The sequence below is a fragment of the Gallinula chloropus genome, assembly GCF_964237585.1.
Source record: "Gallinula chloropus genome assembly, chromosome: 8".
Taxonomy (NCBI): Eukaryota; Metazoa; Chordata; class Aves; order Gruiformes; family Rallidae; genus Gallinula; species Gallinula chloropus.
In genome coordinates this window covers 5,940,575-5,952,829 of record NC_140093.1, presented here as the reverse complement: position 1 = coordinate 5,952,829, position 12,255 = coordinate 5,940,575, and the positions used below count along the sequence as shown (strand labels likewise).

General features: G+C 56.0%; 1 protein-coding gene across 1 annotated transcript in view; it reads left to right on the top strand.

The window, feature by feature from the left end:
• EPHB1 (EPH receptor B1) overlaps positions 1-12,255 on the top strand; it is a gene marked incomplete at its 5' end in the record, with an annotated part of 77,963 nt that overhangs the window by 55,899 nt on the left and 9,809 nt on the right. Inside the window, 8 exon segments of the mRNA XM_084267392.1 lie at positions 1,265-1,427; positions 3,340-3,448; positions 3,611-3,675; positions 7,193-7,315; positions 8,348-8,595; positions 8,842-9,057; positions 10,888-11,037; positions 11,644-11,837. Of these exon segments, the coding sequence (XP_084123518.1) occupies positions 1,265-1,427; positions 3,340-3,448; positions 3,611-3,675; positions 7,193-7,315; positions 8,348-8,595; positions 8,842-9,057; positions 10,888-11,037; positions 11,644-11,837 (1,268 nt within the window).

Sequence of the window (12,255 nt, the reverse complement as noted above, 5' to 3'; positions counted from 1 at the left end):
CTGCGGCCAGAAGAGTAGGGACTGCTGGGCTGGGGCTCTTAGCAGAGGCAACTTGTCCTTGGACCAGCTCGAGCAGGGTCTTGTGGGGCATGTTGTGGTGTTTCTCTTGCTGCATGGCATTTTGGAAATGGCAGAGATGTCGTGCTTCACAGAGGAGGAACGGGTTCAGCTCAGGAGTGGTTTTGGTCTGGCTGCTCTTATTGTTTCCCCCCACTAGTCCATGTTCTCCGCTCCGGTGGGACCGTGGTGGGCTGCCCTAGAGGCACGTGCTGCAGGGACCTCCCTAGCTCCTCGGAGGCCTGGCAGAGCTCGTGGGTCTGGTTTTGGTAGGATACTTGGGGCAACCAGGTGGGGCAGAACTGCCTTGCCCAGGCTCCAGTGCTTGTTCTCCTGGAGCAGAACTGTGGCCACTGCTTTATCCCCCTACAAATAAACCCCATCCCTGCCAGCAGTTTACCCCAGGTACTAGTATAGGTTGGGGACTGGCATGTTGGAGAGCAGCATAGGTGAGGGGGACCTGGGGGTGCTGGGGGATAGCAGCATGACCATGACCAGCAATGTGTCCTCATGACTAAGAAGGCCAACAGCATCCTGGGGTGTATTAGAAAGGGGGTGGTTAATAGGTCAAGAGAGGTCCTTCTCCCTATCTGCTCTGCCCTGGTGAGACCACACCTGGAATATTGTGTCCAGTTCTGGGCCCCTCAGCTCAAGAAGGACATAGGGCTCCTTGAAAGAGCGCATTGCAGGGACACCAAGGTGATGAAGGGAGTGGAACACCTTCCTTATGAGGAGAGGCTGAGGGAGCTGGGCCTCTTTAGCTTGGAGGAAACAAAGGGGTGGCCTCATTAATGTTTATAGATATGTAAAGGGTGAGAGTCAGGAGGATGGAGCCAGGCTCTGCTCAGTGATGGCAGTGACAGGACAAGGGGCAGTGGGTGAATCTGGAGCAGAGGAAGTTCCGTGGGAATGTCAGGGGGAACTTTTTCCCTGTGAGAGTGCTGGAGCCCTGGGCCAGGCTGCCCAGAGAGGCTGGGGAGTCTCCTTCTCTGGAGACATCCAAACCTGCCTGGACGTGTTCCTGTGGGATTTAGTCTGAGTGATGCTGCTCTGGCAGGGGGTTGGACTAGATGAGCTTTTGAGGTCCCTTCCAACTCCTGACAGTCTGGGATTCTGCGATCAACAGGGATGGGTAGTGTGCAGAGCACGTTGTCCCCGCTGCCGTCCCCTCTTTCCACTGATTGTCTTCTGATGGCTGTGCCTGCAGGACCACAACGAGTACAACTCCTCCATGGCCCGCAGCCAGACCAACACGGCCAGGATCGAGGGGCTGCGGCCCGGCATGGTGTACGTGGTGCAGGTGCGAGCCCGCACCGTGGCCGGCTACGGCAAGTACAGCGGGAAGATGTGCTTCCAGACGCTGACGGACGGTGAGTGCAGGGGGGGGACACACAGGGAGATGGAGCGGATGGTTGTCTTTTCAGCCACAACTTTGGGCTCTAATTGGATTAAAGGAACTTGTCTCTGTAAAGCTCTCTCCCAGCGGGCAGCGTGGCGAAAGCCAGGTGATTTACAGCAATGTCTTATTAATCGCCAGGTGGAGGAGTAATCTGCTTTAAATCTCACAGCTCTGCCTTCTCCCCTGCTATTTAGCTGTGGTTTCATCTTTCCTGCCTCCAACCATGGTGGCAGAGCCCCCCTGCCACCGGCTGTGGGTCCGTCATGGCATGCAGAGGGTGCACACACAGCCACATCTGAGGTGTCAGGGCAAAGCTGGAGGTGTCAGACCCACCTCTGAGCTTGGGTTCTCTGCCCCAAGGTGGTGTGTCGAAGGGAAAGGGCCAGCTCATGATCTTCATGGCTGCTTCTGGCCTCCTCAGCGGAGCTGTGCTGTCATTCTTCTGGCCTCAGCCCTTCCCTGTACCCACAAACACTAGATCCCTTTAGAGACTGAGAACTTGTGGGAGGGTTTTCCATTAATTCCAGCTTTGGGGCAGATCAAGAAGTCGGTGAATGATGCAGGGCTCCTTTCACCATCCTCCTACCCCTGCAGACACTGGAGGAGATGAGGTCCCTGCAAGAAGCCCCTTCCTTGCCTTTGCCAGCACGGTTCCTCTGCTTAGCAGGGGGGAAGGGTGTCTTCCCTAAAACTTTCCATCTTCCCTAAAACCAGGTTGCACTCATGTTGAGCACCAGCTGTGGCAGGAAGGGGAAATCACACAGGGTGATCAAAGGGAAGGAGCTGATGACCACCCCCCAGCCCAGTGCCTTGAATATTCAGGATTAGAGAAGCAAGAACAAAAATCCTGCCTCCAATAAGCAAATAATTAAAATGTAGTCAGAATGGCCAGTGTGGAGTATGAAATAATAATTGATCGTTAGATGAGAATTTCTCGGGATCGAAGCATCGTGCAAGCGATTAATTGCCACCAATTAACCATGGGGTGGAACAGTGCTGATGAAAGGCTGCTCAGTGCCTTCTTTTGGAGTGAATTTTGGATTTCTCCCTTGCTTTTGTGGCTGCTGGCACAGTCAGGCATGGCGTGCTGGGGATGACTAGAGAGGGATGTGTTTCTGGAGGGCTGGAGCTCCTGGGAGTGTGGGGTCTGCCCAGTACCATCCACCCACACGGCCGTGGGCTCCCATCCTGGCGATGGGACAGGGCAGGGGAAGGGAAAACAGAAGGGGAGACACATGGAGGTGGCTTTCTTGGGGTTGCTCTGGGCATGTCAGCTCTTCCCTGTGCCACCTTGGCTTTCACCCCAGCCTGCCATCAGAGGATGCAGTGGCTGAGGGGCTGGGGGGGTTTGGGGGTCTGCAAAAGGCCTTGTCTCCCGCCATCTGTTGAGATGTCAGAACCTCCAAGCAGACCTGCATGGAGGTGCTCCAGTTCTCCTGGACCTCTCAAGGTTAATCGTTGCATGGAGGGGACTCTCCGGTGTCTAATACGGATGAACCCCTGGTGTGCAGCCTTCCCCAGCCAGCTTGGCTGTTATGGGGGTCTTTTCTCCTCTGCCTTTCCTGCAGCTTGGAGTAATGTTGTGTCTGTGAGACCCTGTGGTAAACTCAGTCAAACCAGCCATCCCGCTTCCATTTATTGTGGAAGGGAAACTCCAGAGGCAGAGCCAGAGCTGCCTGGTGAGCTTCATCTCTTCAGGAAGCTGGGCCATCACCTGCCTCCACCAGCATTCCCTCCTGGATCCCCCTTGTCCCACCACCCTCCCATGGGAGCGGTATCTTTGGAACCAGAGAGGATGCCTTCCCAGGGACCCCTTCCCAGGAAGCTGCTCTTGCTCTGTCAGCGTGCAAGGGAGGAGTCACCCTCTCCCTCTTCTCTTGCAGATGACTACAAGTCAGAGCTGAGAGAGCAGCTGCCTTTGATAGCGGGGTCGGCAGCGGCCGGGGTGGTCTTCATCGTCTCACTGGTGGCCATTTCCATCGTGTGCAGCAGGTGGGTCCCTGTCAGTGCTGCATCCCTGGGAGGTAGAGGCGGTAAGATGAAGCTGGGAGAGATTTGGGGTAGGAGGGAAGTTGTTGCTGGCAGGGAAGCGGTTTGGGGCCATTTCCAGCCACCAGTTCCTCAAGCCTGGCTGTTTTCTCCCTCTTCTCCCAGGAAGCGTGCCTACAGCAAGGAGGCCGTGTACAGCGATAAGTTACAGCACTACAGCACCGGGCGAGGTGAGCGGGCGGGGAACCCTCCTAAACCTGGAGCATGCACACCTTTGGATGTGTGGGGACGGGTGGGGAAAGCCCCATGGGGCAGGTGGAAAGGACCATAGGGTGGGAGTGGAGATGTCCCAGCCATGTGTTGGGGTGTCTGGGGGGTTTTGCAGTGGTGCAGCAATGTGGGTGGCAAAAGAAGAACAACCCGTTGGGGTGGGATGGATCTGGGGGGATGTAAGGGGCAGGGGGGATGGGGATAGGGTTGATGTGAAGACTCCCAGAGGAGGAGGGGGAGGAGAGGGACAGTGTGTGGAGGGGGGATGTGCTCCTGATCTTCTGCCACAGGCTCAGCCTGGGCCAGGACTGGTGCTAGGCTGCTCTTACCACTAACGGGGCACTGGATTTTGGGAGCGTGGCTGTCATTGTGGCCATCTGGCTGATGCTTGCCCTGCATCCTGCTGCGGGAGGGATGTGAGCTGGCATTGGGCTGCTGATCCCCTTGGCAAATAGCTAGGAAAGCCTGAACTTGAAGGATCTCTTCCTAAGAGACCTTCGCAGTTGGTGGGGTTGCACACCAGAATAAACTGGAGATATCTGCTGTGTCTCACGTGTGCTCAGGTGCCCCCACAGCTCCCAGTAAAGCAGCCAGCAGGCTGTTGTGATCACTGGAAATGATGCTGAAGCAGGAAAGCAACAGTTTTGGGGGGTGAGGAGTTGCTGTTTGGTGGCCACATGGGCTGTGCCCCGTTCCCCTGAGGCCTAAACCCCATTTACACTCTCATAGAGACAAGTCCAGAGTGGGAGTTGCTGCTTTGCAGGAAGAAACCATCCCTGGGTCCTGGGCAGGCTGCCTGGGGACAAGGGGTGGTGGTGGGATGCAGGGCTGGGTGAAAGATGGCTGAGCAGAGGGATGGAGATGGAGCAGCCTGCGTGGCAGGGAGCAACAGGAGGGCTGGTGGGGACGGAAAGAGTTTCAAGGGAGCCGGGAGAGAGCCAGCAGCAGCACTCTAGACCTCTCATGTCCTCTCAGCTTCCCTCCAATCCCTCCTGATACTGTGGTGGGGGCTGTGGGGGGCCGTAAACCTCCCAGCAACTGATGTGCTGTTCTCCAAACATCACCAGGTGATGTTTAGACATGACAGACCTCTGCTTCTCCTCCCTCTTCTCTTGGTGTTCCCGCACTGCGGGTGCTGAGGGAAGATTTATTTGGATGCCTGATGGCTAAACCTGCGTCTGGCTGCAGGTGGGCTCTTCCCACACCCCCACACCCTCTCTGTTTTCCCCATTCTGAAACATTTCCCACCCCATGCGCATCCCCAGCACCCCAAAACCCCCATTGCTCAAACTGGGGTGAGAAAAGCAAAGAAACGGGGTGTCTCTAGTTTTCTAAGCTGGGCAAAGAGGAGGGTGGGTGCCCAAATCCCGGGGTGCCAGCGCTCCCCAACGCACAGCAAAGCCCTTTCAAGGTTAGTGAACCCCCAGGCGCTTGGATGTTGCAGATGCTGGAGCAAAACCGGTTGGAAATTTGTGGCGAGCGACTAATGGAGTAACGAGCGCGTCGGCCGGAACGAATCACCCGCGTCTTTAGCGGCACGGCCATTACAGCCTCCCCGGAGCGGCTCCACCGGCCCTCCTGGGATTGCCAGCTGCTGGCAGGGATTTCCCTGGGTGGCTTTTGGGGTGAGATGGGGGATCTGTCGCGTTGTCATTTCTTGATGCCATCTCTCTGCTGCTGCTTCGCTGGGGGAAATAGGGAAAGCCCTGTTGAATCAGCACCGCTTCTGCAGGCGAGGGCTTTTAGTCTGTCCTGAGGATGTTTATTCCTGAGGGAGAAACGATGTCAGGAGGGACATGACAGTGAAGTTGGGGTCGCAGCGCAGAGCACGTTGACTTTCTAAGTGTGATAAATCATTTGCCAGCCTCTGCAGTAGTGGTAAACGGCCCCAGCACAAAGCTCTCCTGGCAGGTGGGCTCAGCAGGGGTTCCCTCTGATGCTGCTCACCAGTACCGGGTGTTTCACCCAGTTTTTGGCTACACGGTGATGACCCAGCAGCTGAGGTTTGCAGAGGTGAGGGATGGGTTTAGGTGCCCTAATCCCACTCTTTTGGGTGGGGTGGGAAGCACAGGAGCTGAACCTGGTTTTTGCCAAGCTGGAGGCAGACCCCAGGGGGCACATCAGGGTGTTTGACAACCCGCCTGTATTGATGGTGGGCAGGAAACTTGGGCATTATTGTCTCCTTTATTTCTTCAATATTTTGATCAGTGAGTCGGTCTCGGTTACGATCCTGTAAATCCCTTTGTAATCCTGGCTGGAGCATCAGCTGCTCTTGTAAAGAAATTTATGGGGCAGTTAAAGTGTATGAGACAGAGCCGTAAAGGGATTTATGAACTGGGAGATGCACAGATGGCTTCATCGCAGCCTTCTCCGCCCTCCTCTGAGGCGCAGAGCTTTTGCCCCAAAAGCCCTTTTTGGGGATATGGGGATGCTCCTTCCTGGTCCCTCCTGAGTCCCAGGGACCCAGCGAGTGGCTCTCTTGCACCAGTGCCTGGTTTTGTCTCCTCCCTTGGTGGCTGTTGTGCACCAGTGGTGCCCTGCGGTGTGAGGCTTCCCGGCCTCCTCCCGAATTACCACTGGCAAACTCGCAACGCAGTCGGGAGCCGATTGAGATTCCCAGCGCGAAGCTGAGCAGAGGCGATGCTGCAGTCCGTGCATCCGTCTGCACATCAGCTCTACAAAGCCTTTTGGGGTGCAACAGCATCATGGCCTTTAGCAAGGGCCTTAATAAGCGTAATCAAAGGCTGTTAATCACTGTGATGCCACGGTACCTCAGGGAGGAGGATGACCAGGCAGCAATGTCCATCCTGGTCTCCTCCAGAGATGACCTTGAGGGGGCTGCTGCTCTATCTCCAGTCCCCATGTTGGGTGAGGAATGTCTACAAGCCCCATTTGGGGAGTTTGGAGGCCTGTTTTGGCTTTTCCCCATTTAAAAAGGGCAAGACCCTGCTTGTGGTTCAGGCTGTGGCGTGGCCAGACCCTGTGCAGTGCATTGCCCCCGTGCAAGGGTCAGCACGCTCGCCGTGGAGGCCAGCAGAACTGGATTCTGTGGCTCCAGGCAGGTGGTTTGATTATAATTGCCCTGCTCTGTCCTTTTAATAGTGGCTACAAAACTATCCAAGGGCTTTTTGGGTAAATAAAGATTTCTTCGTTAACACACGGAGCCTTGTAAAGCCCCAGTTGAAGGGCAGGTCTGTAACTGTTCCTTGTTTGCTGAGCGAGGATGAGGAAGGGTAATGGAGGAGGAGCAGAGGGCAGGGAGGGAGAGAATGCAGAGGAGGGTTGGTGAAGCAAGGGGGACCAAAGAGGATGATGAGGGTCTGTGGGGAGGTAGCATGGGTAAGCACGGTGATAGCTGCTCTCTTAACAAATGTCTGGAGAGCGTGAGGACGTGGAGATCTCCAGTTCTTGGCCATGACACAACTGCTCTTGGTTTTCTCTCCCTCCTGCTGCTGCTCCCATATTTCCCACAACCAGGGTCTCCAGGGATGAAGATCTACATTGACCCCTTCACTTATGAGGACCCCAATGAGGCGGTCCGAGAGTTCGCCAAGGAGATTGATGTATCCTTCGTGAAGATCGAAGAGGTCATTGGAGCAGGTAGGTCTTGGCATCCCCTGCTACCCATCCCTCCCTTCCCTCTCGGCCACATGCCCATCAGGACCAGTTTGCTGGGGTGCTAATGTGGTCCCTCACCCTCAAGGAATACTCAAGACATCATGCTTTCCTGGGGTTCTGATGGGTTAGGGAGGGCATGAGGCCGGTTTCCGCTCTGAAAGCTCCTCTGAGGTGGGAAAGGCTCCATGAACATATTTTCTGGGTGGCTGGGGGGGCCTCTTGGTATTTCCTAGTTGGCTTTTCCATGAGTTGGCAAGAAAAAGCCCGAGCCTGCTCCGGTCCGTGCCATATTCCCATCCATATGTATATGTACACACACGTGCATGTGTCTGTGTGTCATCTGCACTGCTTTAATTGCCGTTTTAAACTCTCCATTTCACAGTTGTAGCAGGGAAAGTGGGAAACTAGGGAGGGGGAAGCCGCACGGAAGCGGTGGGCTGGTTCCGTCGGGGTCATGTTCAGCGATGTATCTGCTGCCCTTTGCTGCTCATCAAGGTGAAGCAGCTGTGAGCCTGGCTTAAATGGGATCCCTCCGCTGGCAAAGCTGTGCTGTGGAGAAGGAAAAGCTCTCCTGCTGGAGAGGAGAGGATGCTCTCTCTCCATGTCAAACCAGAGGGCAGCAAGGAAAAAAGCCCAATTATTTTCCATTCCAAGATGAGCGATGTGCAAGTAGGGAACCAAGATTATCGATGCCGACGCCTTGTCTTTGAGGCAGCCTTTAAATGTCCCTGCTCTTGCTCTGCAAATCCTTACAGGGGTGTGCAAGAGTGGCCCCAACCTCTGCCCCATCAGCCTGGGGAAGGTTATAACCCCAAACACATCCTCAGCAGCAGACGTTGCCCCTTTTTAGAGAGGATAGGTGAGCAGGTTCATAGAGGGGAGCACCGGCAAAGGGGTAACTGGCCGACGTTTCTCAGCCGGTTGGTTTGTAGACCAAGCAGCCCAAGGTATTGATGATCTTTGTGCTGGCTTGTGTGGAGGAGGAGGTGGTAGTGGATGCTTCTGCACTTGCAGGGGAGTTTGGAGAAGTGTATAAAGGACGGCTGAAGCTGCCTGGCAAGCGGGAGATCTACGTGGCCATCAAAACACTCAAAGCTGGCTACTCCGAGAAGCAGCGCCGGGATTTCCTGAGCGAGGCCAGCATCATGGGGCAGTTTGACCACCCCAACATCATTCGGCTGGAAGGGGTAGTGACCAAAAGCCGACCGGTCATGATCATCACCGAGTTCATGGAGAACGGGGCCCTGGACTCCTTTTTGAGGGTAAGGCCAGGCTGTGTGGGACTCAGGAATAGGTGGTGGCATCCCAGTCTGTTTCCTTAGCTGGGGAACCGGTTGCAGCGTGCTATAGACCCCCCAAACAGCATGTGTGCTGGTGCTGGTGTACCTCAGCTTTTATCAGGCGGGGCATGGCAGCTGGAGAGTCTTTCTGGGGAGGTGCAGCATCCTCCCAAGGCTGGGGGTGAGCAGCTCCGGTCCCACAGCATGGTCTGCTCTTTCTGATCGCAGCAAAACGATGGGCAGTTCACGGTGATCCAGCTGGTGGGGATGCTCAGAGGAATCGCTGCTGGGATGAAGTACCTCGCAGAGATGAATTACGTGCACCGAGATCTGGCTGCCAGGAACATCCTGGTCAACAGCAACTTGGTGTGCAAAGTGTCAGACTTTGGCCTCTCGCGCTACTTGCAGGACGATACATCTGACCCCACCTACACCAGCTCCTTGGTACGTACCCCTCCCAATGCTTTGCCTCGCTCAGCATCCCCCAGGCCTGCCTGGCATCCTGGGAGAAGGGTGCTGAACGTATGCCTGGAGCTTCTGCAGTGGGTGGGAGCATCTCAGGAGGGTTCACACCATGGAGGCTTGTGGCCCGGAGACCCTGGCTGTGATTCCTTACCCATCATCCTCTTTTTCTCTCCTCTCTCTTCTGCTCCTGTGTGAAGATTCTGCCTCACTCATTCCCCAAGCACTTTTCTACCCTCAGCAGTTGCCAGATAAGCCCCTGCCCTCTCCTCTGTGGAGAGAAGGTATGTGGATGAGTCCCTGAAGGGGCCAGGAAGAGGAGGCAGGGAGACTACGGCATCTCCTGACGGCATTTTTAACTCCCCAGCACTCCGGGGCTGGTTTGTCTTTCTCTGGTGGAAACATGTTCCCGGTATTAATTAGAGACACGAGCCTGATGGGAGCTCTGCTGTTCCCCAGCCACCCTTCTCAGCCTGAATTAACTCACTCGTAGGTGATAGCAGCCCTGCTCTCCCTTTGCTCTGTGCTGCCCTGGGGGACCCCCCAGCTCCCCACCATGGCCATCCTTCTGCTGGCACGCTCGCGAGGTGTGTAGGGGTGGTAAGGATGGACTGAGGAGAAGGGGGTGAGCAGTATGGTGACCTCCTCTGAGGCAGCAGCCTCAGAAACAGAGGCCCCTCGTTTATTTTATTTCATTCAAAGACCCTGGCAGGAGCTCCTGGGATGAGGCACAAAGTAGCCTTTCCCCACCTTTAGAGAGAAAAGAGATTAGCTCATCTGTGTTGTGATTTAATTTAGGCCATAATGGATCTCCCCAGCAGCTGGGAAGTGATGCTGTGCCTGCCATGGCATCACTCAGCCTCCCACAGCAGGTTTGTAGCTCTGGGGAAAAGGCAGGAAAAACAATCTAGCACTTAATTCCTCCCTTCATAGTTATTCCAATCAAATTTATTTCATGGGGTTATTTCCTCCCCTCCCCATTCATCCTTCGAGAGCAGCTGATGCTTCCTCAAGACAACTATGGAAAACAAGTGTCCTAAATGGTTTCCAGTGCTCTGAGAAAATTCCATACCTTTCCCTGGCTTGCCTTCATCCCTCAGCTCCTGGGAATTTTTCTGGCTGTTAATTCAGTGGTGCTTTTCCCGGAGGGATCCCTCTGCGTGTGCTGCCCCTGCACAGGATCCCTGACCCCTCCAGTCCTTCCCGCATGGGTAGCGGCAGGGCTGTCCCGCGTGATGGTGGGGCTTGAGGTGCAGAGGGGGTTTGAGCTTTTGAGGGAAAATTAGGGTGCTCTGCCCAAGGTGCTTCCCCACTTCAGATCTTTCCCAGCCTTCTTCGGGGCTTCAGTGGGCTTTCCTTTTTGCTCCCTGCCCCAAAGGTAAGGCTGGAAGGATGTTCCTGCGGCTGTGGGAGCCCAGGTGATGCTGTAGAGGATGCTCTGAGGTCAGACCTAGTTTCCTTGTCAAACCAAGGGACCAGGATACCTGCGGTTCCTTGTCAGTCTCCCCAGGAATGGGCCACCACTGTGCCAGGTCCTGCAGAGCAGCCAGAGAAGGGGAGATGTTACTCAGGGGTGACACCTGAGCGGGATAAACCCTTTGGGTTAGTTTAGCCAAACCTTTTTGTGTAGGTACATGATAACTTCACAGAGGTGTTTTCGGCTCCTGCCTCCTCATCCCATCGTGTACTGCCCACCTGCTCACCCCGGGGACCGACAACTGGGAGTGTGTGGGGATGGCTCCGAGCCTGGCTCGTGGGTGCCCGGGCTTTGCCAGGGGAGCTGTTCCTCAGCTGCTCTCCCTTTTTCCACAGGGGGGGAAGATCCCTGTCCGGTGGACGGCACCGGAGGCCATTGCCTACCGCAAGTTCACCTCGGCCAGCGACGTCTGGAGCTACGGCATTGTCATGTGGGAGGTGATGTCGTTTGGGGAGAGGCCCTACTGGGACATGTCCAACCAAGATGTAAGTACTGGGGATCACATGCCCTGCTTGGGGTGAGTGTGTGTGGGGGCTCGTTCCCAAAGGAAAGCCCTGCCTGAACAGCTATCTGCTTCTTTCTGGAGCCACGGCTGCGCTGGGTTTGAGATGAAACGGGTTGTTGAGCGAGAGGATGCAAGGAGGGAAAATTGGGAAGAAAAGCCGGTGGGCTGGTAATTGGACTTCAGGAAGCTGCAGGGCCTTTGAAAATGTTCAGAAGGTTTACGAGCAGGGAAAGAGCGTCGGTAGTTGGACTGCTGCACTCCGATGCGATCTGCCGAGATAATGAGTGGCAGCACTCTGCCGGGAGGAACTGCGGCGCGCGGAGCATCAGAGCGGAGATTAACCTTCGAGAGCCCCGGCTCCGTCGGAGCCAGGAGCGTCTCCTCCTGCTCCCTTTGCTGATGATCAAAGGGGCTGGCAGCCGCCTTCCCTGCCTGCGGCAAGCGCTGCCTCCAGCACCTCTGCCCGCACAGGCAGCTCGGCTCTGGGAGAGGAGAGAAGAGAAAGGAAAAGGAGCAGTGGGGGCCTCTGTGAGACCTCCCGAGTCCATCATCCTCACACGGCGCTTTCTCCCTCGCTGTCCTGCAGGTCATCAACGCCATCGAGCAGGATTACCGGCTCCCGCCGCCCATGGACTGTCCCGCCGCCCTGCACCAGCTGATGCTGGATTGCTGGCAGAAGGACCGCAACACCCGCCCGCGCTTCACCGAGATCGTCAACACCCTCGATAAAATGATCCGCAACCCGGCAAGCCTCAAAACTGTGGCTACCATCACCGCTGTGTGAGTCCCCTGGCCGCGGCGCGGGACGCGTCTCGTGCCCCGCTGCGGCACACGGCTTCCCGAGCGGCTCCTGCTGCCAGGGGGAAGGATGAGAATTCATCAGTTGTTCACCAGGCGAGGTGGAGGGGTTGGGGAAAAAGGGGTGTCTGTCTCTGCTCTGCCTGGCAGTCAGACACAGAACACGTAGTTTTCAGTCGAGCAGCAGTAATAATTCTTTGTTATTGATTCTTTATGGCCCGCGACCATACGGGCACGGAGTCTGCTGCGGCTCTCACGTCCCTGTGGCTCCTGCAGCTGGATTGCAGCGCGTGGGCTGCGGAGTGCTGCTAGTCAGAGCAGTATTCCCATTGTATGGACTTTCCTTGTCTCAGGCATGTGCCGGCAGCTGGGTAGTGCCGGCGGGAGCACGAGGGCATGG